Consider the following 21,676-nt stretch of genomic DNA (forward strand, 5'->3'; position numbering starts at 1 on the left):
ATGGCGAAGGTCAGAGTGGCTTATGAGTATTCTGAAGCTGAGGATAAAACCATAAGACTCGGATTCTTTCTCATCGTCGCGGGAATCATTTCCTTGTTCATCCTTGGGTTTTGCTGGTTAAACCCCACGCTAAACAGCCTGCAATGTAAGGCTGCCAACTGCACCGTTGTGTCGTTGCGGCAGATCGGGGAGATGTCTGAGTGCACTTTTACATGTGGGGCAGATTGCAAAGGGACGTCGCTCTATCCCTGTCTCCAGATCTTCGTCAACAATTCCCAGTCAAACAGCAGAGCGCTGCTCCATTATGACGAGAAACAACTCCTCTTGAATCCCAAGGTAAAGTGCCTCGCTGCCGTGACATAGAAAATAGCTGTGAAATAAGCATAGAGCAATGCCCTTGATAACGTATTTAAAGAAAAAACATTTTACCAAGTGTTCGGTAAGTTGCATTAAGCGTTATTTCTTATATCTAAATACATTTCTTATACATTTTTAGTCATGCCGTGAGCTTCAGGCTATTCGAAATAAAACCTTGAAAACTTTTTTTGAAATTAATCCTTTGTAATTACAAACCGCAGCTGTTACCTTGTCTTGCAAAATTGAAATTGGTTTATTATTGTCACATGTACCGAAATACAGTAAAAAGTTCGTTTTGCATGCTGTTTATACAGATTAGGTCATTACACTGTGTATTGAGGTAGAACAAAGCAAAACAATAACAATGCAGAATAAAGTGTAACAGCTACCGAAAAAGTGCGGTGCAGGTAAAATATAAAGTACAAGATCATAAGGTAGATTGAATCAAGGTAGTCCGAAATCGTCTTTAGGAATCACCTACAACAATGGGGCGGAGGCTGTCATTGAGCTTGGTGGCACTTGCTCTGAGTGTTTTGTGTCTACGGCCCAACGCGAGAGGGAAGAAGAGCGAATGTCTGGAACGGCTGGGGTCGTTGATCATGCTGGCTGCTTTACTGAGACAGCAAGAAGCATAGACCGAGTCCATGATATGCTGATACGGTTTCCCTGATATGCTGAGATGTGTGACACCATGTCTTGAGGTAGCATTCTGACCTGTGAATCAGGCACCGAGTTCCAGAGGGCTTGCTGTGATGAGACTTTAAACTAAAACCCAGAGTACCCACTTCAGACGGCATAAAATGCACTTCTGAAGCTTTCCAGATAAACGCTTTGGTTCTGGCCAATATTTAATCCTCAGCAATTGTAGTTTGAACAGATTGCCTGGTCAAAATCTAACCATGCATCTCTACATTACTACTGCAGTTGTACAAGGCCTTGGTGAGACCACACCTGGAGTATTGTGTGCAGTTTTGGTCCCCTAATCTGAGGAAAGACATCCTTGCCATAGAGGGAATACAGAGAAGGTTCACCAGATTGATTCCTGGGATGGCAGGACTTTCATATGATGAAAGACTGGATGAACTGGGCTTGTACTCGTTGGAATTTAGAAGATTGAGGGGGGATCTGATTGAAACATATAAAATCCTAAAGGGATTGGACAGGCTAGATGCAGGAAGATTGTTCCCGATGTTGGGGAAGTCCAGAACGAGGGGCCACAGTTTGAGGATAGAGGGGAAGCCTTTTAGGACCGAGATTAGGAAAAACTTCTTCACACAGAGAGTGGTGAATCTGTGGAATTCTCTGCCACAGGAAACAGTTGAGGCCAGTTCATTGGCTATATTTAAGAGGGAGTTAGATATGGCCCTTGTGGCTACGGGGGTCAGGGAGTATGGAGGGAAGGCTGGGGTGGGGTTCTGAGTTGGATGATCAGCCATGATCATAATAAATGGCGGTGCAGGCTCGAAGGGCCGAATGGCCTACTCCTCCACCTATTTTCTATGTTTCTATTACAACTTGAATTCATTGGTCAATATGCACTGCATGATTCTGAAAGGCATAATATTCTATTAAGTCTTTCTTTGAAAAGAGTTGGGCTTTCTTTGAATGGTCGGTGTTACGACAATGAAGATTTTGAACCGCATCTGAGGTGGAGATATGTCTCTACCAAAGGAGTGTAAGGTGCTCCTTCCCACCACTAGCCTGCAGGCCACCCTTGGGCAAGGTGTAGCACCCTCCCCCCCCCCCGATCAGGGTCATGTGAAGCTATGGAAGCAGGTGTAGGTGGTCGTATGATCAGCTGGTGCATATCACAAGTCCTGGTTATGTGACCACTGATATCAGGCAGACAATATCTGAAGAGCATTGATAACAGCTAGGGTCACCCATCTTGTAAAGATGCTGTCCAGAAGGAGGCAATGGGAAACCACCTCTGTAGGAAAAACTTGCCAAGAATAATCATGGTTAAAGACCATGATTGCCCGTGTCATATGGCACAGCGCACTAAGATGATGATCTGAGTTTGAGATGACACGGAGCTTTAAACCCTGTCTACAGTTTGTGAAAGTACGTGATTGGACATAATTTAAGAAATCTAGTTGACCATAAGACAACGGAACAGAATTAGGCCATTCGATCCATCGAGTCTGCTCACTGAGGCTGTCTACAAGAAGGGTCAGAGCCGTCTCTATTTCCTGAGGAGACTGAGGTCCTTTAACATCTGCCGGATGATGCTGAGGATGTTCTGTGAGTCTGTGGTGGCCAGTGCTATCATGTTTGCTGTTGTGTGCTGGGGCAGCAGGCTGAGGGTAGCAGACACCAACAGAATCAACAAACTGAATCGTAAAGCCAGTGATGTTGTGGGGATGGAACTAGACTCTCTGATGGTGGTGTCTGAAAGGAGGATGCTGTCCAAGTTGCATGCCATCTTGGACAATGTCTCCCATCCACTACATAATGTACTGGGTGGGCACGGGAGTACATTCAGCCAGAGACTCATTCCACCGAGATGCAGCACAGAGCGTCATAGGAAGTCATTCCTGCCTGTGGCCATCAAGTTTTACAACTCCTCCGTTGGAGGGTCAGACACCCAGAGCCAATAGGCTGGTCCTGCACTTATTTCCTGGCATAATTTACATATTACTATTTAACTATTTATGGTTTTATTATTATTTATGTTGCAACTGTAACGAAAACCCATTTCCCCCCGGATTCAATAAAGTATGACTATGACTTATTATCCCTCTCAACCCCTTTCTCTTGTCTTCTCCCTGTAGCCTTTGATGCCCCAATTAGTTAAGAACTTGTTGGGCCCAGAGGCTGTTTTATTGACAGGGTAGGTAATGTACATGTGAAGTGCAATTATCTAATATTCAAGACAGATGAGACCTTTTTCTTAAAAGTTAACCACTCACCCTTCTATTGTTCACATATTTAATCATGCTGCACATGCTAACAAGCCGCACCACTGCCAATGCAGAAACTGCACTGCGGTGGACAGGAAGGCTCTACAACAGGTAGCAAAGCTGCCCAACGCATCACTGGCACCAGTGTTCCTGCCACCAAGAACATGAATACAGGAAGGTGCTGGTATGGGACCAGTAACATCATGAAGGTTCCCAGCCACTCTGCTCATAGACTGTTTGTCCCACTCCCATCAGAGAGGAGGCTATATAGCGTCCATGTCAGGACCACCAGACTCGAGCAGTTACTTTCCCCAAGCAGTGAGGCTGATCAACACCTCCACCCACTAACCCACCCCTCCACACCCCCAACCACCACTACTTTATCATTTCCTGTCAGTCACCTGATGTACAGACACTCCTATGCCTAGCGTCACTTTATGACAGAAATCAATCTACATTTATGAGCTATCTGATGTATTTATGTTTTTTTTGTGTGTTCCTTATATTACTGTGTTTTTCTGCTGCATCAGATGTGGAGTAACAATTATTTTGGTTTTCTTTACACCTTTGTACTGGACATGACATTAAACAATCTAAATTCGCAAAGTGCCACAGGACACATCACTTAGTAAACTGGCAGCAAACTTGACAATGCATTTGATTTCCATAAGGGTCATTCACTTTTACATAGCTCAACTATATAACCATCTAATGGAAAATACTGCAGTACACAAAATGAGTACATTTCTTAATGTTTCCAATCACTCCAGTAAGAAGCAAAAAAAAATTCATATTACTCCATTATTTAGACCATAAGACCTTAAGACATAGGAGCAGAATTAGGCCCTTTGAACCATCGTTTGCTCCACCACTTCATCATGGCTGATCCAATTTTCCTCTCGGCCCCAATCTCCTGTATCATTTCATGCCCTGACCAATCAAGAACCTATCAACCTCTGCCATAAATATACATAATAATGTGGCCTCCACAGCTGCCTATGGCAAAGAATTCCACAAATTCACCAGTCTCTGGATAAAAAAATTCCTCCTCATCTCCATTCTGAAAGGGCGGCCCTCTATTCTTAGTCTGTATCCATAAGACCATAAGACAAAGGAGCAGAAGTTGGCCATTCGGCCCATCGAGTCTGCTCCGCCATTTTATCATGAGCTGATCCATTCTCCATTTAGTCCCACTCCCCCGTCTTCTCACCATAACCTTTGATGCCCTGGCTACTCAGATACCTATCAATCTCTGCCTTAAATACACCCAATGACTTGTCCTTCACTGCTGCCTGTGGCAACAAATTCCATAGATTCACCACCCTCTGACTAAAAAAATTTCTTCGCATTTCTGTTCTGAATGGGCGCCCTTCAATCCTTAAGTCATGCCCTCTCGTACTAGACTCCCCCATCATGGGAAATAACTTTGCTACATCCACTCTGTCCATGCCTTTCAACATTCGAAATGTTTCTATGTGGTCTCCCCTCATTCTTCTAAACTCCAAGGAATACAGTCCAAGAGCGGACAAACATTCCTCATATGTTAACCCTCTCAGTCCCGGAATCATTCTAGTGAATCTTCTCTGTACCTTCTCCAACGTCAGCACATCCTTTCTTAAATAAGGAGACCAAAACTGCCCACAGTACTCCAAGTGAGGTCTCACCAGCATCTTATAGAGCCTCAACATCACATCCCTGCTCCTATACTCTATTCCTCTAGAAATGAATGCCAACATTGCATTGGCCGCCTTCACCACTGACTCAACCTGGAGGTTAACCTTAAGGGTATCCTGTACGAGGACTCACAAGTCCAGTTGCATCTCAGAACTTTGAATTCTCTCCCCATTTAAATAATATCATCTGGTTTTAGACTCTCTCACTGTAGGAAACATTCTGTCCACATCCACTCTATCAAAGCCTTAAACTATTTGATAGGCTTCAATAAGGTCACCACTCATTCTTCTGAATTCTAGTGAATATAGGCCCAGAGCCATCAAACACTCTTCATATGACAAGCTCTTCAATCCTGGAATCATCTTCATGAACCTTCTTTGAACCCTCTCCAGTTTCAGCACATCCTTTCTACGATAAGGGGCCCAAAACTGCTCCTAATACTCCAAGTGAGGCCTCACCAGTGCTTTATAAAGTCTCGATATTACATCCTCGCTTTTATATTCTAGTCCTCTTGAAATGAATGGTAACATTGCATTTGCCTCCCTCCTCAGAGACTCAACCTGCAAATAAACCTCTAGGGAATCCTACACAAGGACTCCTAAGTGTCTTTGAGCCTCAGTTTTTTTGCATTTTCTCACCATTTAGAAAATTGTCAACCCTTTCATTTCTTCTACAAAATGCCTGACCATACACGATTGGACACTGTATTCCATCTGCCACTTCTTTGCCAATTCTCCTAATCTGTCTAACTCCTTCTGTAGCACATCTACTTCCTGAAAACTACCTTCCCCTCCACCTATCTTCATATCATCTGCAAACTTTGCAAGAAAGCCATCAAATCCATCATCTAAATCATTGACATATAACATAAAAGGAATTGGTCCCAACACAGACCCCTGTAGAACACCACTAGTCACTGGCAGCTAACCAGAAAAGGCTCCCTTTATTCCCACTCTTTGCTTCTTGCCAATCAGGCACTTCTTTATCCAAGCTAGTATCTTTCCTGTAATACCATGGGCTCATAACTTGTTAAGCAGCCTTGTGTGGCACCTTGTCAAAGGCCTTCTGAAAATCCAAGTACACAACATCACCAATTCTCCTTTGTCTATCCTGCTTGTTATTTCTTCAAGAGTTCCAACAGGTTTGTCAGGCAAGATTTTCTCTTGAGGAAACTATGCTGACTATAGCCTATTTTATCACGTGCCTCCAAGTATCCTGAGACCTCATTATTAATAACGGACTCCAACATATTCCCAACCACTGAGGTTGGTGTAACTGGTCTATAGTTTCCTTTCTTCTGCTTCTCTCCCTTCTTGAATAGTGGAGTGACATTTGCAATTTTCCAGTCTTCCAGAACCATTCCAGAATCTAGTGATTCTTAAAAGATCATTACTAAGGCCTCCACTATCTCTTCAGCCACCTCTTTCAGAACCCTGGGGTGTACACCATCTGATCCAGGTGTCTTATGTACCTTTAGACCTAGAACTTCCACCATACTGATAGTTTCTTCCATAGTGAAGACTGATATAAAATACTTATTCAGTTCATCCGTTATTTCCTTGTCCTCCATTACTACCTTTCCAGCAACATTTTCCTACAGTCTGATATCCACTCTTGCTTCTCTTTTACAGTTTATGGATCTGAAGAAACTTTTGGTATCTAATATTATAGGCTGGCTTACTTTTGTATTCCATCCTTACCTTCTTAATGACTTATTAGTTGCTTTCTGTTGGTATTTAAAAGCTTCCCAATCCTTTAACTTCCCACTAATTTTTGCATTATTATTTGCCCTGTCTTTGGCTTTTAGGTTGGCTTTGACTATCCTTGTCAGCCACAGTTGCATCACCTGCCATAAGAATACTTCTTCCTCTTTGGGATGTATATAACCTGTACCTTCTGAATTACTCCCAGAAATTCTAGCCACTGCTGCTCTGCTGTCATTCCTGCTACTGTTCTTTCCCAATCAATTCCGGCCAGCTCCTCTCTCATGCGTCTGTAATTCCCTCCACTCCACTGTAGTACTGATTTTAGCTTCTCCTTCTCAAATTCAGGATGAATTTGATCATATTATGATCACTTTCCCCTAAGGGTTCTTTTATCTTAAGCTCTCTAATCAATTCTGGTTCATTGCAAAACATTCAATCCCAAATAGCAGATCCCCTAGTGGGCTCAACCATGAAATGCTCTTAAAAAGCCATCTCGTAAGTATTCTAGGAATTTCCCCTCTCGGAATGCAGCACCAACCTGATGTTCCCAATCTACCTCCTGTATCTAATACAGCGGCCATTGAGTGTTCATGGCTTCAGCTACTGTAACCCATTCACTGCAAGGTTTGAGATGTTGTGCATTCAGAGATACTCTTCTGCACATCACTGTTGTAATGTGCAGTTATTTGGGTCACTGTTGTCCTTCAAAACCTGCTCCATTTCCTTTCTTGGTGCTCTTTATTATCATCTCAAGGCACTCCACAGAACTCAGAAGAAAGAGGCATCATGTAGTGAGCATTTTATTCTGGGTCCCAGTTCTACATATTAAGCAACATTGGTGTCTACCAGAGCATCGTACACAAAATGCTGGAGGAACTCAGTAGGCAGCATCTACGAAATGAATAAACAGTTGATATTTTTGTCCTGCTCATTCCTTTTCTCCTCTGGTTCACTCTCCTCTCCTACCAGATTCCTTTTTCTGCAGCCGCCTGGCTTCACCTATCCCCTTCCCCATCAGTCCTGAAGAAGGGTCTTGACCCAAAATGTTGACTGTTTATTCATTTCCATAGATGCTGAGTTCCTCCAGAATTTTGTATGTGTTACTTTGGATTTTCAGCATCTGCAAACATTCTCATGTTATTGACATCTACCAACATTTCAGCAAACAATTACACATGATGAAGCTTGCTCATGACGATACACTTTCTATAGGTATACGTCATTGTCATCATTATGTGCTGTGTCGTATGATGTGGGTGATCATGGTCTATGAACATTGTTGTTCTTGGCAAATTCTACAGAAGTGGTTTGCTTTGGCCACCTTCTGGGCAGGGTCTTTACAAGATGAGTGACCCCAGCCATTACCAATACCCTTCAGAGATTGTCTGCCTGGCATCAGTGGTCCCATAACCAGGACTTGTGATCTGCACCAGCTGCTCATATGACCATCCACCACCTGATCCCATGGCCTCACATGACCTCAATCAGGGGGTCTCAGTAGGCACCTTTTGCCCAAGGGTGACCTGCAGGCTAGCAGAGGGAAGGAACACCTTACTCGGATTTCCTCCCCACCACCTATATAGGCATACATATTGTTTTAAAACCTATTTCCTGAGAGAATCCATCTATAAAGTGTATTTTGTCTTTTCTTCTCATGTAATTAATGGAATAATAGTTGACAATTCACTTTGTTAATCTTTAGAAGAATGATCTCATTGAAACCTATTGACAATTGAAAGGTCTAGATAGAATTGAAGTTGTCCTGGGGGCAGGTGATTGGGGATAAGCTCCCACTATCTAGTAACTGGGGCCAGTAGCACATGTCTCAAATGGCCTCTGACAACCAAGTCCAGCTCCTGGCCTTCACATGTGGCTTAGTTACTAAGCTGGGCAGAACTGTTTCTACTGACAGGAGAAGGGACAAAGGTGGGTTACTGGCACCTTAAAACTAGTGGCTTCGGGCAGATGGGGCTCATTAGCCATGGGTTGGCAGCTGATCTAGGAGAAGGGAAACCCTGATTTCAAACCTCTGCTGCTTTATGGTGTACCCACTCATGGAGAAGGCTTCAGGAGTAAACCCGAAGGAAACATCTGGTGCTCGATTCCCTAAGGCAGTCCTCTGCTGAGTTCAATGCTGACTGGCAACTCCTGCGATGCTGCTGGTGCTGAACTGTATTGGTCTCTGCCTTTTTTTATTTGGTTTCATCAGCTGTGTGGAGAGAGGAGCCTGTTGCATGGCAGATGCTTGCTCTCCATATTGTACTGCCCTGGCTTGCATATTGATTGATCATAGACTGTTAGGATACAACATCCATGGTTGACCCTGACCAATGGAGGCCTTATCAAATAGCATTCATAACTAGAGGATGTTTCCAATAGTCGTAGAACCTGGAACCAGAGGACACAGCCTCAGAATAGAATTCCTTTAGAACAGAGATGGGGAGGAAGTTTTTTAACAGGATGGTGGTGAATCTGTGAAATTCATTGCACAGATGCTATGGAAAAGGAAGTTGCTTAATTTTTCAAGGGTGTCAAAGATTATGGGAAGAAGGCAGGAGAATGGGGATGAGAAGGAATATAAAACAACTGATCGAATGGTAGAGCAGACTGGATGGGCCGAATGACCTAATTCTGCTCCATTCTTACGTTCTTATCTTCATGAACTGTTGAGCTCAATGAATGGAATGGAAGTGCTGTTATTAGAGCTTCCTTGGTTTGAGACAAGACTTTGATCATGAGTTGGACACTGGTGCCTGTTTGCTTCCTTACTTGACACTTACAATGGATAGCTACACCTGCACACTTGCTCACTAATGCAAATATCTAATCAGTCAATCATGTGGCAGAAAATTAATGCATAAAAACATGCAGTCGTGGTCAAAAGGTTCAGTTGTTGTTCAGACCAAACTTCAGAATGGGAAAGAAATGTGATCCAAGTGACTTTGACCGTGGAATGATTGTTGGTGCCAGATGGGGTGGTTAGTGTTATCTCAGGAACTGCTGATCTCCTAGGATATTCACACACAACAGTCTACAGTTAGTAACTAAAGCTTACAGAGAACGGTGCATTTTCACACACAACAGTCTCTAAAGTTTACAGAGAATGGTACGACATCCAGTGAGTGGCAGTTCTGTGGGTGAAAATTCCTTGTTGATGAGAGAAGTCCGAGGAGAATGTCAGAGTGGTTCAAGCTGTCGGGAAGGCGCCACGTTACAGGGACTGAGAATATGTCACCATGGATGTATGTTTTGTAACTCCAGAAATTAATTGAAAGATAAACAGGGGAGCCAGGCAATGTATCTACTTAGCGTTTTACTTTCCTTTTCTTTAGAGAACATGCTGACATATGACATGGTGGTGTACTTATGTATGCCATTATGTACTACTTACATATAACCCATAATGAGTTATGCAAACAAAGAATGTTTAATCAAACAAGGTATTTACAATATTACTGAAATATTAAATACACTACAATGGGTAAGAATTTACGAAAGTTAATTTATGCAATTACTTCTGAATATTTCCTTACAGCAGGGGTTCCCAACCTTTTTTACGTCATGGATCTTTGTCATCAACCAAGGGGTCTGTAACACTAGGTTGGGAGCCCCTGCAAAAGCCTCCAAAATACTGGATGCGTAATACAGGAAACATGACAGCCAGACTACATGTAGCATTGATACTCTGTCTATAGTGAATGGACCATATTAGAAATGTTATTTTACCTGCAGTGAACCTATGTGATCTCTTCATTGCTGGTGTCTGGTAATTTTCTCCTTCAGGAATTCTTCTTTACTTTGGTTTGGTTTCCTGTTTGAAAGTAACATTGTAAGACATTCCCAGTGAATTCCCTTGTTCCTCTTAACGGACCTGCAGGTCAGAGAAAATGTCACGTGCAAATTTGCCGAAAGAAGCTGCAGAACATTGTAAACTCAGCTTCATCACAGGCACTAGCCTCCCTAGCAACCAAGGAGTGACGAATCAAAAAGATGGCATCCACTGTTAAGGACGTCCATCACCCAGGACATGCCCTCTTCTGATTGCTACCATCAGGGAGGAGGTACAGAAGCCTGAAGGCACACACTCAATGATTCAGGAACAGCTTCTTCCCATCTGCCATCTGATTTCTGAATGGACATTGAACCTCATTACTTTTTATTTCCTCTTTTGGCACTACTTATTTAACTTAAAAATATATATACTTAACATAATTTACAGTTTTTATGTATTGCAATGTACTGCTGTGGCATAACAACAAATTTCACAGCATATTCTGATGGTTTTAAACCTGATTCTAATCTGGCAGATTCCCCCATTTTAACTCCTTTGTCTTTACCGGGATGGAATTTGATTTCATTGCAGTGCAAGAAAATCTCAACTCCTATAGCTGTAAGGTTTTGCTTTAGGAGTCAATTTAGATGTACTTTGTTTGAAGCCCTGGCTGATGTAGAGTTGAACTATTCATGAACCCATAATTTAGTCTGCCTGAGGTCTGGCAGTCATCATGATCTGATATGAAAATAAGTCTACATCAGGGTGGCATGTATGTTCTTCCTGCCTTTGTAGTAAGCGTTCTCCATTTACATTGTTCCTGGCCAATATAAATCTTTGGCAGTGAGTTGTCACCATTCAAGATAACAAATGAAAAGGGCTCAGTTTCTGTATCTGTCTGATTTTGTCACTGTGTCCATCAAAGTAGGAAAGCAGCAGGACCAAGAGCTGAATATTTTACAGTACGCATATCCATACAAATGTATCTTTTTAGCCAGAAGCAATCCACTGAAACCAGTTGTCCGTCTTTTCTTTGTTTCCTGTTTAAGAGGACTCATAATCCTGTCTGTGTGGAGTTTTGCACGATCTACTTGTGACTGTGGCTTTCCTGCAAGTGTTAGGCTGGTGGTAGAATTCTACAACAAGAGTTCCTCCAGCATTTTGTGCGTGTTGCTCTGGATCTCCAGCATCTGCAGAATCTCTTCTGCCAAGGACTTGGTCTAGTTCACAGTTATGGTTTCCTTCCTTTGCCATCGAGTGTAATAATGCTTCATCAGACTGATTCTTGGGATGGTTTGACAATTGTATAAGGGAGAGATTAGAGTGAATAGGCTTGTGTTCACCAGAACTTAGAAGAATTGGGTGGGGGGTGGAGATATATCTCTACCGAAGGAGGTGTAAGATGCTCCTTCCCTCTGCTAGCCGGCAGGTCACACTTGGGCAAGATGTAGCACCTAGTTAGCCTTTGGTCTGATGATGGATAGTTGTGTGAACAGCTGGTGCATATCATAAGTCCTGGTTATCACAAGCACTGACGCCAGGCGGACAATCTCTGAAGAGTATTGATAATGGCTGGGATCACCCATCTTGTAAAGACACTGCCCAGAAAAAGACAATGGCAAATAATTTCTGTCGAAGAATTTGCCAAGAACAAACATGGTCATGAAACTATGATCATCCACATCATATGACACAGCACATAATGATGATGAGTAGAAGAATGAGACAGAATCGAGTTGAAAATTCTGACAGGACTCAAGTGGCTGAAATTGATGACTAATATGTCTCTTGTGTTGGGGATTTGGGGCAAGGCATTTAGGACTATGAGGAAAACCAATTTGTGCTTAACTGACTTACATTGAAAGCAGAGGTCAAATTGTGAATACATTTAAGAGGAGGGCAAACTGCAGCAGGAGATATGGATTAAAGATTAGCTCTATTTGCCATGTACATCAAAACAGAGAGAGAAATGAGTCATTTGCGTCAATGACCAGCACAGTCTGAGCATGTGCTGGGGGCAGCCTGCAAGTGTCTAAAACAACTTACTAACCCTAACTAACATGTACACCTTTGGACTGTGAGAGGAAAATAGAGGACCCAGAGGAAACCCACACGTTCACAGGGAGAACGTTCAAACTCCTTGCACACAGTTGGCGCTGCAGTGCGTTACACTGGCTGCTATGAAAAGAGAGCAGGAGTATAATATTTTCATAGAAGATCAACCATGATTATGTTGTACCATGGAGAAGGTTCAACTGGCCTTCTGTTCACCTTTTTAAAAAGTTTCTGTTTGTTTATTGTTGTGTTTTTCCCAGTGTTTGACTTTGCCTTCTCCCACCACCAATTCCTCAATATTCACTGTTACCCGTGTCTGCCACTCTGCCACAGCAGAGAGCTTGGGGGCTTATGCTGAAAACATAACCGTTCATAAGCACTGTTGAATGAACTGTTCATCTCTGCTGTATTAATACTAGCAAGCTGCACATTGCACCATGCTGAGACGTGCCCTGGAACTCCTTACAATTTTAGTTAAGAAAGATGTGCTTCAGCGAGTCCAACCTGAAGTGGTGAGGTTGTGGGAATAAGGTATTAATGCATTTGTGTATCTGGTCTCTGCCTGATTGTTCCTACTACCTGCTACGCTGCTGGTGTGTGGGGTAGCACTAGTGGTCCTCCGTCTCTGGCAGTGTTGAGGACTTCCTTCATCATGCCAGCATCTCGGTTTTCACTACTGTCAGTCATTCAAGTTTTGGGTGGAGTCTCAGGAACGCCGTCACACCCAGATGTAGAAGGGTTCTTCATTGCTGTTTCCTTTACAGGCCTGATTTTTTCAAGTGCTCAAAAAATGTTTTATTTAATGTATTTAAACACAAGATATTCTGTAGATGCTGGAAATCTGGCGTAACACAAACAAAATGCTGGCGGAACTCAGCAGGCCAGGCAGCATCTATGGAGAGGAATGAAGAGCCGACATTTTGGGTTGTGACCTTTCCCAGAACGTTGGCTTTGTATTACTCCCCGCGGATGCTGCCTGACCTGCTCAGTTCCCCCCAGCATTTTGTGTATATCACATTTAATATTTTTGCTTTAAAATATTCATACAGAACTTAAGTTAAATATTTTTAACACCCTGATAAATCCACGTCATTGACAGCTTCATTCATAAGCATCAGGGTTCATTGAATTTGTAGTACTGAATATCTTCCCCTAGAACAAAATGGATTCAGTTTGAAGCTTGTTTCAGTTGGTAAGCTGAATATCTTAAAGAATGGGCAGATGGAGGGTTTTGTAACATTTCCAGAAAATACAAAATTGAAGGAGAATAAATGACCTACATTATCTGCAAAGCTCCACAGATGCTCAGGGAAGAAATATAGTTATAGTTTTATTCTGTTCAGTTCAAAAGGTCTCCCCATTTACAGAAGGAGAAAAGTGAGGAGAATATAATATAAGCAACAACGTGACATCCTGAAGAACAATGTTCCTTTTCTTAATTTTCCCTGAAAGGTGTGGATTCACTCTGATGTTTCCATAGACACACATGTTCAGTACGGGCCAGCCTCGTTGCAACATTAATTTGTGGCTGTAGGAAAGAGTTTAACCAGTTTCTCTAAGCAACTATTTCATACTCAATTCTCTCCACACTGGGTTTCCAGCAAAGATAGCCAGATCACAATGAAACAGCAAATTTTGTTCATTTAGAAATAAAAGTCCTTCCTCTTTTCATCCCAGACAAGATCAGTGTAGATCATCAGTCAAATCCACAGATTTTCCTGGTCTGTATAGTCAAATAGCAAACAACCTGCTTAATGCTCAACAAGCAACATGTCTTCTTTAGTCCGAAAATTTAAATTTTACCTCAAGAAATAAAATGAAAATGTCAGCACATCTCTTAACATCGTTGACTTAATGCTTCAGAAGAAGTGTACTGGAAAGAAAATGGTAGATTGGGAATTAAGTACAGTAGTTCTAGAATCAGTAGATTTTTATGTTTAAGATGAATACTTTTGAAAGTACTGATATTTACATTTGAAAGGTAGCAATATCATTTAATGACATCAACTCTTCTCCCACACACGCACAGGCATACACACTGAGAGAATTATATTTTTTTTAAAAAGGGGTTTGATTCATCTTAGGTTAATAGGTCAGCACAATATTGTGGGCTGAAGGGCCTGTATTATTCCATGTTCTAAGCCAGTTCAGCATTCATTGATCACTACAGATCATAGCTGCTCTGTGACCAAACTTCTCAAAGAGTATCAGCCATGATCATAGTGATTCAGAATGCTCAATGGGCCAAAAGGCAGGATCTCCCAGTGGCCACACATTTAAATTCCACATCCCATTCCCATTCTGATATGTCTATCCACGGCCTCCTCTACTGTAAAGGCGAAGCCACACTCAGGCTGGAGGAACAACACCTTATAGTCCGTCTGGGTAGCCTCCAACCTGATGGCATGAACATTGACTTCTCTAACTTCTGCTAATGCCCCACCTCCCCCTTGTACCCCATCCGTTATTTATTTTTATACACACATTCTTTCTCTCTCTCTCCTTTTTCTCCCTCTGTCCCTCTCACTATACCCCTTGCCCATCCTCTGGGCTCCCCCCCCCGCCTTTTCCTTCTCCTTGGGCCTCCTGTCCCATGATCCTCTCATATCCCTTTTGCCAATCACCTGTCCAGCTCTTGGCTCCATCCCTCCCCCTCCTGTCTTCTCCTATCATTTTGGATCTCCCTCTCTCTCTCCCACTTTCAAATCTCTTACTAACTCTTCCTTCAGTTAGTCCTGACGAAGGGTCTCGGCCCGAAACATCAACTGTACCTCTTCCTAGAGATGCTGCCTGGCCTGCTGCATTCACCAGCAACTTTGATGTGTGTTGCTTGAATTTCCAGCATCTGCAGAATTTCTCGTGTTTATATTCCTGTTCCTGTTTTCCTGTTTCTTATTGTATTTTCCCTAAGTGTGACTTTGCCCCCTCCAACAACAATTGCTGAATATTCATTGTTACCCATGAATCCTCCCTCACTATTTTTACTCTTTTTTTCTGCTATTTATTTATTTTTAAATATATATTTCTTATTGTAGTTTGTATTTTTTATGTATTGCAGTGTATGCTGCTGCCAAACAACAAAATTCATGAGATATGTCAGAGATATTGAACTGATTCTGATTCTGTTACTACGGAGATCTAGGGGCTTTGGGAAATCACATAATTGTTCAAAATCTTGATCAAATGGACTGTTCAATATTAACGTTAGCAAGCTGCAAATTGCAATCTGCTGGGAAGTGTCCTGAGCATGTCTGTCTCTTGGTAAACAAGTATCTCATAGCTCATCAACAACTGAAACGGTATCAATTGCAGTTGCCAGGAGCCAGCTGAAGATCTGCTACTCCTTTACACGATGAAAGATTCATTCTTATAGAGGGCCTGCTCTCAGTTTTAGACAGTACCTTTTGACACCCCAAGAGCTAAAAACCCTTTTGCTGCATGAGACCTCTTTATTCCCTGCTTATCTTATTCCTTGACTTCTAATTGACGTTACTGAATGATAATAAAAGAGGACTGCGTGTCCTCATAATCCAATCTAATCTAATTTCTGAAGAATGTGGCCCTATTTGATGTAATTTACGGATGGTAGCAAATCACACAAAACGGTATATCAACACAGTATCTCGAAGGATGATGTGAGTGCAAATAAGACCTACAGCCTGATTCCAGATGCCAGTAAAGGCTGAAGAAACTAAACCCCCTCAGTCTGGAAAAGAGATAGCTGGGACATGATGGTAGGTCAGTGGGAAAAGCATTTTGGAAATACTATTTCTGGAGTTAGGACAGCTGGATGCAAGTTGAGGCTACTGAAAGAAGCAAGTGAAAGAAAATTAGAACTATTGACAATATGCATATATTGACAAAAAATGCTGTAGAATTAAATTCCAAAGAGATAAAGAAAGTCTAGCACATTGGAATCAGTCAACAAACAACTGATTTAAAGATTAGCTTCATTTCTCACATGTCCATCGAAACTTCTGACATGTGCATCAAAATATGTGTATCTGATAGTAGGGCTGATCTTGAAATGAGGAGGATTGGGATTGCTAAATGCATGTTCAAGCATTTGAGCAAGATATTAAAGAGTAACATAAATTCAATGGGTACGAAACTCAGTGGTTTTGCAGAGCTATGTTCATTCCACACTAACATATGGAAACAATATTGGACAATATCAAAGTAAAGTGAGGGAAGACTTGAAACTGCAAAAACGTAGTTTTTTAGTTTTTGAGAAGAATGATGGAAATATCATGGAAGAACAGAATAGCAAATGAGGAACTGCTGTGAAAAACCAAAATAAGAAGAGAGCTGATATCACCAATCAGGAAATGGCAGCTATGGAATTTCTGGGACACGTACTAAGGAAAGAGAAGTTTGAACATCTTGCAGTGACGGGAAAGACTGCCGCAAGAAAAAGTCGCAGTTGACAGCGCATGATGTTCATGAGTTACATCATGGGATGGACAGACAAAAGTTTTGAAAGATCTTCTCCGGTAGATGCCCATGAACAACATGGCACACATGATCATGGTGAACAATGATGTACATCGAAACATATAATTAAATGCGCCACTGACCAACAAGGTCCGAGGATTATGCTGGGAGCAGCCCACAAGTATCACCACACTTCTGGTGCTAGTGTTGCATGCCCAAGTCTTTGGACTGTGGGAGGAAACTGGAGCACCCAGAAGTCACGGAGGATGTAAAACTCCCTACACACAGTGGTGGGAATCAAATCCTGGTTGGAGCACACTCAGCGATGTAAAGCGATTGCGCTAACCATTACATTATTGTCTACAATTATATGTTGCATAGGCAGGAAAGTGGGACAGAATAACCTATCTCAAACATACTGTAATTTACCTTGCATCTGCCAGTGATGTGCTATACCTGTGGGATATGGATCCTTCTTTCTCATCTACAAGCATGTATAATGACTGAAAGCCAGATAATATAGAGAACCCTCTCCACTCTCAGTTTACCTCCTGACACTTTTCTCCTCTTCTTTACCTTAACCTGTTAATTTCTGAAAATGGGAATTGCTAAATCAGGGGATCCCAACTGTTTTTATGCCATGGACCAATATCATTAAGCAAGGGGTCCATGGGTCCCAGGCTGGGAACCCCTGCGCTAAATGTTTAATTTGTCTTTATTGGCACTAAGTGACATACAATTTTATTTTTGTTCTCATCTTTTGTTGCAATATGGATTGTTTGGGCAGATAAAGCAACTGAACCAATGTGAATGGAGCAGTCTCCATGTGACGGACTAGCAGCGGTTCCCAAACTGGGGGTCCACGGACCCCTCGGTTAGTGGTAAGGGTCTGTGGAGTATTACAGGTTGGGAATCCCTGTCTTGGAGCATGCTTCACAAAATACTGCAAAGTACCGAGAGCCGCAAATGATTCTGCAGATGATGGAAATCCAGAGCATGTATCCAAAATGCTGGAGGCACTCAGCAGGTCAGGCAGCATCTATGGAAAGAAAAAAGCAATCATGGTTTCAGGCAGAGACCTTTCTGCAGACTCACGTAGAGACTAGAGATACAGTATATCTTAGGTAATTGATACTTAGCCCCCTGCACCCCTTAGAAACTCACAAGTGACCCATTCTTCTACTCATTGAGGTCAGTAGAGCCCATTCTCACACCACTTACTGTTTAGACTGACCATAGCATGTTCCAAAGTCTCGTAAACTTAAAAAAAAAACCACAGGAGCCCCCACTTCCTCATTCCTCATAAACTTATCAAAGGCTCCATTCCCACAATTCTTTAAACTCCATGTGGCTCATTTTACAGGCCTTATAAACTTGCTATTGACTCAAACTCATGTTCCCTAAAATCACTGGGACCCCCCCTGTTTCCGCATGCCCCCTCCACCTATCAAGGGCCTATTACACAGATCTTTTAAACTCAAAGAGATTTGTTTCCTTTGCTGTCTTCAAACACACTGCCAAATTTATTGCAGTGCCGTGTAGTATATTTAAAAAAAAATGAAGTACAGGTCTGGAAAACCAACAGAGTGCTGATAGGTGGTGGATTATTCGTGTTATACAGAGCTGGTACACTTTTTCATGGCATCCTCTTCATTTTGTGAGAGTCTCAGTACAAGCTCAATGTGATAAAACAGAATTCTCCTTTTTACAGTGTTCCTACATTCCCCCTTGTGAGAGAGACAATCAGAAAAACTCAGAAAATGTTATGAGTTGGCATGATTATTGGAAGGAAGAAATCGGCTCTCAGTCTTTCATTTGCTACATTAATCGTCAACGAAGGTAAGGCAACAATTAAAGAATCCTCTGAGCCCACCTATGGGAAACAATTTTGCGTAGAGGAAGATCAAAAACTGCAGATTTATTTATTTATTTTTAGAACGTTAGAGCATTAGAAAGTTTTTGTCAAGAACAGGCCATTCGGCCAACAAAGCTTGCCAAATGCCTGTTCACATAATGTGTTGAAATAACTATCGAGTTTAGAGTTGAAAGTCTCTAAGGTACTACTCTGAACTATACAACTAGGTAGTTTGTTCCACGTGTCAACAACTCATTGTGCAAAGAAGTGCTTCCTGATGTAAGCCTGAAATCTCCCTTTAACCAGTCTCCACCCATGGCCCCATGTCCTCACAGGATGAGGCTTTTCATTCCAGGACGAGGGAGATGTCCTCCTTTTTTAAAGAAAGGGGCTTCCCTTCCTCCTCCATCAACTCTGCTCTCAAACGCATCTCCCCCATTTCACACACATCTGCTCTCACTCCATCCTCCCACCACCTCACTAGGAATAGGGTTCCCCTGGCCCTCACCTACCACTCCACCAGCCTCCGGGTCCAACATATAATTCTCCGTAACCTCCGCCACCTCCAACGGGATCCCACCACTAAGCACATCTTTCCCTCCCCCCCTCTCTCTGCTTTCCGCAGGGATCGCTCCCTATGCAACTCCCTTGTCCATTCGTCCCCCCATCCCTCCCCACTGATCTCCCTCCTGGCACTTATCCTTGTAAGCGGAACAAGTGCTACACATGCCCTTACACTTCCTCCCTTACCACCATTCAGGACCCCAGACAGTCCTTCCAGGTAAGGCGACACTTCACCTGTGAGTCGGCTGAGGTGATATACTGCGTCCGATGCTCCCGATGTGGCCTTTTACATATTGGCGAGACCCGACGCAGACTGGGAGACCGCTTTGCTGAACACTTACGCTATGTCCGCCAGAGAAAGCAGGATCTGCCAGTGGCCACACATTTTAATTCCACATCCCATTCGCATTCTGACATGTCTATCCACGGCCTCCTCTACTGTAAAGATGAAGCCACACTCAGGTTGGAGGAACAACACCTTATATTCCGTCTGGGTAGCCTCCAACCTGATGGCATGAACATTGACTTCTCTAACTTCCACTAATGCCGCACCTCCCCCTCATACTCCATCCGTTATTTATATACATACATTCTTTCTCTCTCTCTCCTTTTTCTCCCTCTGTCCTTCTGACTATACCCCTTGCCCATCCTCTGGGTTTTCCCCCCCTCCCCCTTTTCCTCCTCCCTGGGCCTCCCGTCCCATGATCCTCTCATATCCCTTTTGCCAATCACCTGTCCAGCTCTTGGCTCCATCCCTCCCCCTCCTGTCTTCTCCTATCATTTTGGATCTCCCCCTCCCCCTCCCACTTTCAAATCTCTTACTAGCTCTTCCTTCAGTTTGTCCTGATGAAGGGTCTCGGCCTGAAACGTCAACTGTACCTCTTCCTAGAGATGCTGCCTGGCCTGCTGCGTTCACCAGCAACTTTGATGTGTGTTGCTCCTCACTGATGGATTAATTTTGAAGTAGTACCTGGCATCCGCATTACTTATACCCTTAAGTTTTGAACACTCCTATTATGTCTCCTCTTATTCTACATCTATTTAGGTGAAAAGGATTTATTCTTTCAATCCTTCTTCATAACTCGTACCCTGCAGACCTGGAATGAGTCTCATCACCCTTGTCTGAACTCTCTCCAGTACCTTCACATCCTGCACAAAATATGGAGACTAAAACTGTACACAGTACCCGAGATGGGGCCTCATAAGAGCATTATACAGCTTAACGAGGATGTCTCTAGATGTGAACTCCACTGATCACGTTACATAGACCAACATTCTATTAGCCTTCCTAATTGCTTCTGTGCTTTGTCTAGATGTTGATAGGATGATCAAATGATCAGGATGACCAAATCCTTTTCATACATCCAGCTCAAGACCCCCACTGTATATTTATATCTAATATTTCTACTTCCTATGTGTAATATTTTACATTTACTTACATCAAATTTCATCTGGCATTTATCTGCCCACATATGGATTTTGTATAGATCTAAATGTATTGATTTTGCTGCCTGAATGTTATCAGCCTGCCCTCCTAATTTTGTGTTACCTGGAAACTTTACTAGTTTATTTGTTATATGCTTATCCAAGTCACTAATGGAACCCCATTTTTAACAAGTGTGAAAATGATCCTCTCACCATAACTCGTTGTTTTCTGTTTTAGAGCCAATTCTGTACCCATTCACACACCTTACCCTGAATCCCTACCTCATGTAACTTCTTGTGGGGCACCTTGTCAAAAGCCTTCTGAAAGTCCAAGTAAATGATATCAACCGCTCTATTGTTCTCATGCATTTTAGTTGCCTCTTCATAGAGATCTAGCTCATTAGTAAAGCATGATTTCCCCATGCTGGCTTTCTGCTAACATGCCTGTTCTTATCAGCTGCTTTTCCATCTCATTCTTTATTAATGTTTCCATTATCTTACCTATGATACACGTTAAGCTTACTGGTCTATAGATACCAGGGTCAGTGCCATCACCCTTCTTATACACAGGGACAACGTTAGCCCATTTCCAGTCCTTGGCGGTTTCACAAGTCTTCACTGACTTTTGAAAAATACACATTTTCGGCTGAAACAGGACCACTCTTTCTAAGATCCCTAAGTCACTTAAAACAACCTTATTTTTCTCTGCACTTGTTGGCATATTGTTAACATCTTCACAGGTGAATACTTCAGAAAAACATGAGTTAAGAGTATCCGCTATGTCCATCTCTGCATAATTTATCAACCCACTATTATTCTTAATACACTTAACTTCCTCCTGGACTTTTCTTTTAATACTAAAGTATTGAAAAAAATCTCTTGAGGTCTTTCTTAGCATTATCAGTAATATCCTTCTCAAAGTGCCTTTTGA

At 42.4% G+C, this 21,676-nt stretch overlaps 1 protein-coding gene across 1 annotated transcript in view; it reads left to right on the plus strand.

Annotated features, from left to right (window-relative positions):
- LOC134352305 (calcium-activated potassium channel subunit beta-4-like) overlaps positions 1-21,676 on the plus strand; it is a 31,419-nt gene continuing 9,743 nt past the window's right edge. The window contains exons 1-2 of the mRNA XM_063059602.1: positions 1-336; positions 18,613-18,740. Coding sequence (XP_062915672.1) covers positions 1-336; positions 18,613-18,740 — 464 coding nt within the window. The remainder of the gene's footprint in view (positions 337-18,612; positions 18,741-21,676) is intronic.

This window comes from Mobula hypostoma, chromosome 9 (genome assembly GCF_963921235.1).
Source record: "Mobula hypostoma chromosome 9, sMobHyp1.1, whole genome shotgun sequence".
Taxonomy (NCBI): domain Eukaryota; kingdom Metazoa; phylum Chordata; class Chondrichthyes; order Myliobatiformes; family Myliobatidae; genus Mobula; species Mobula hypostoma.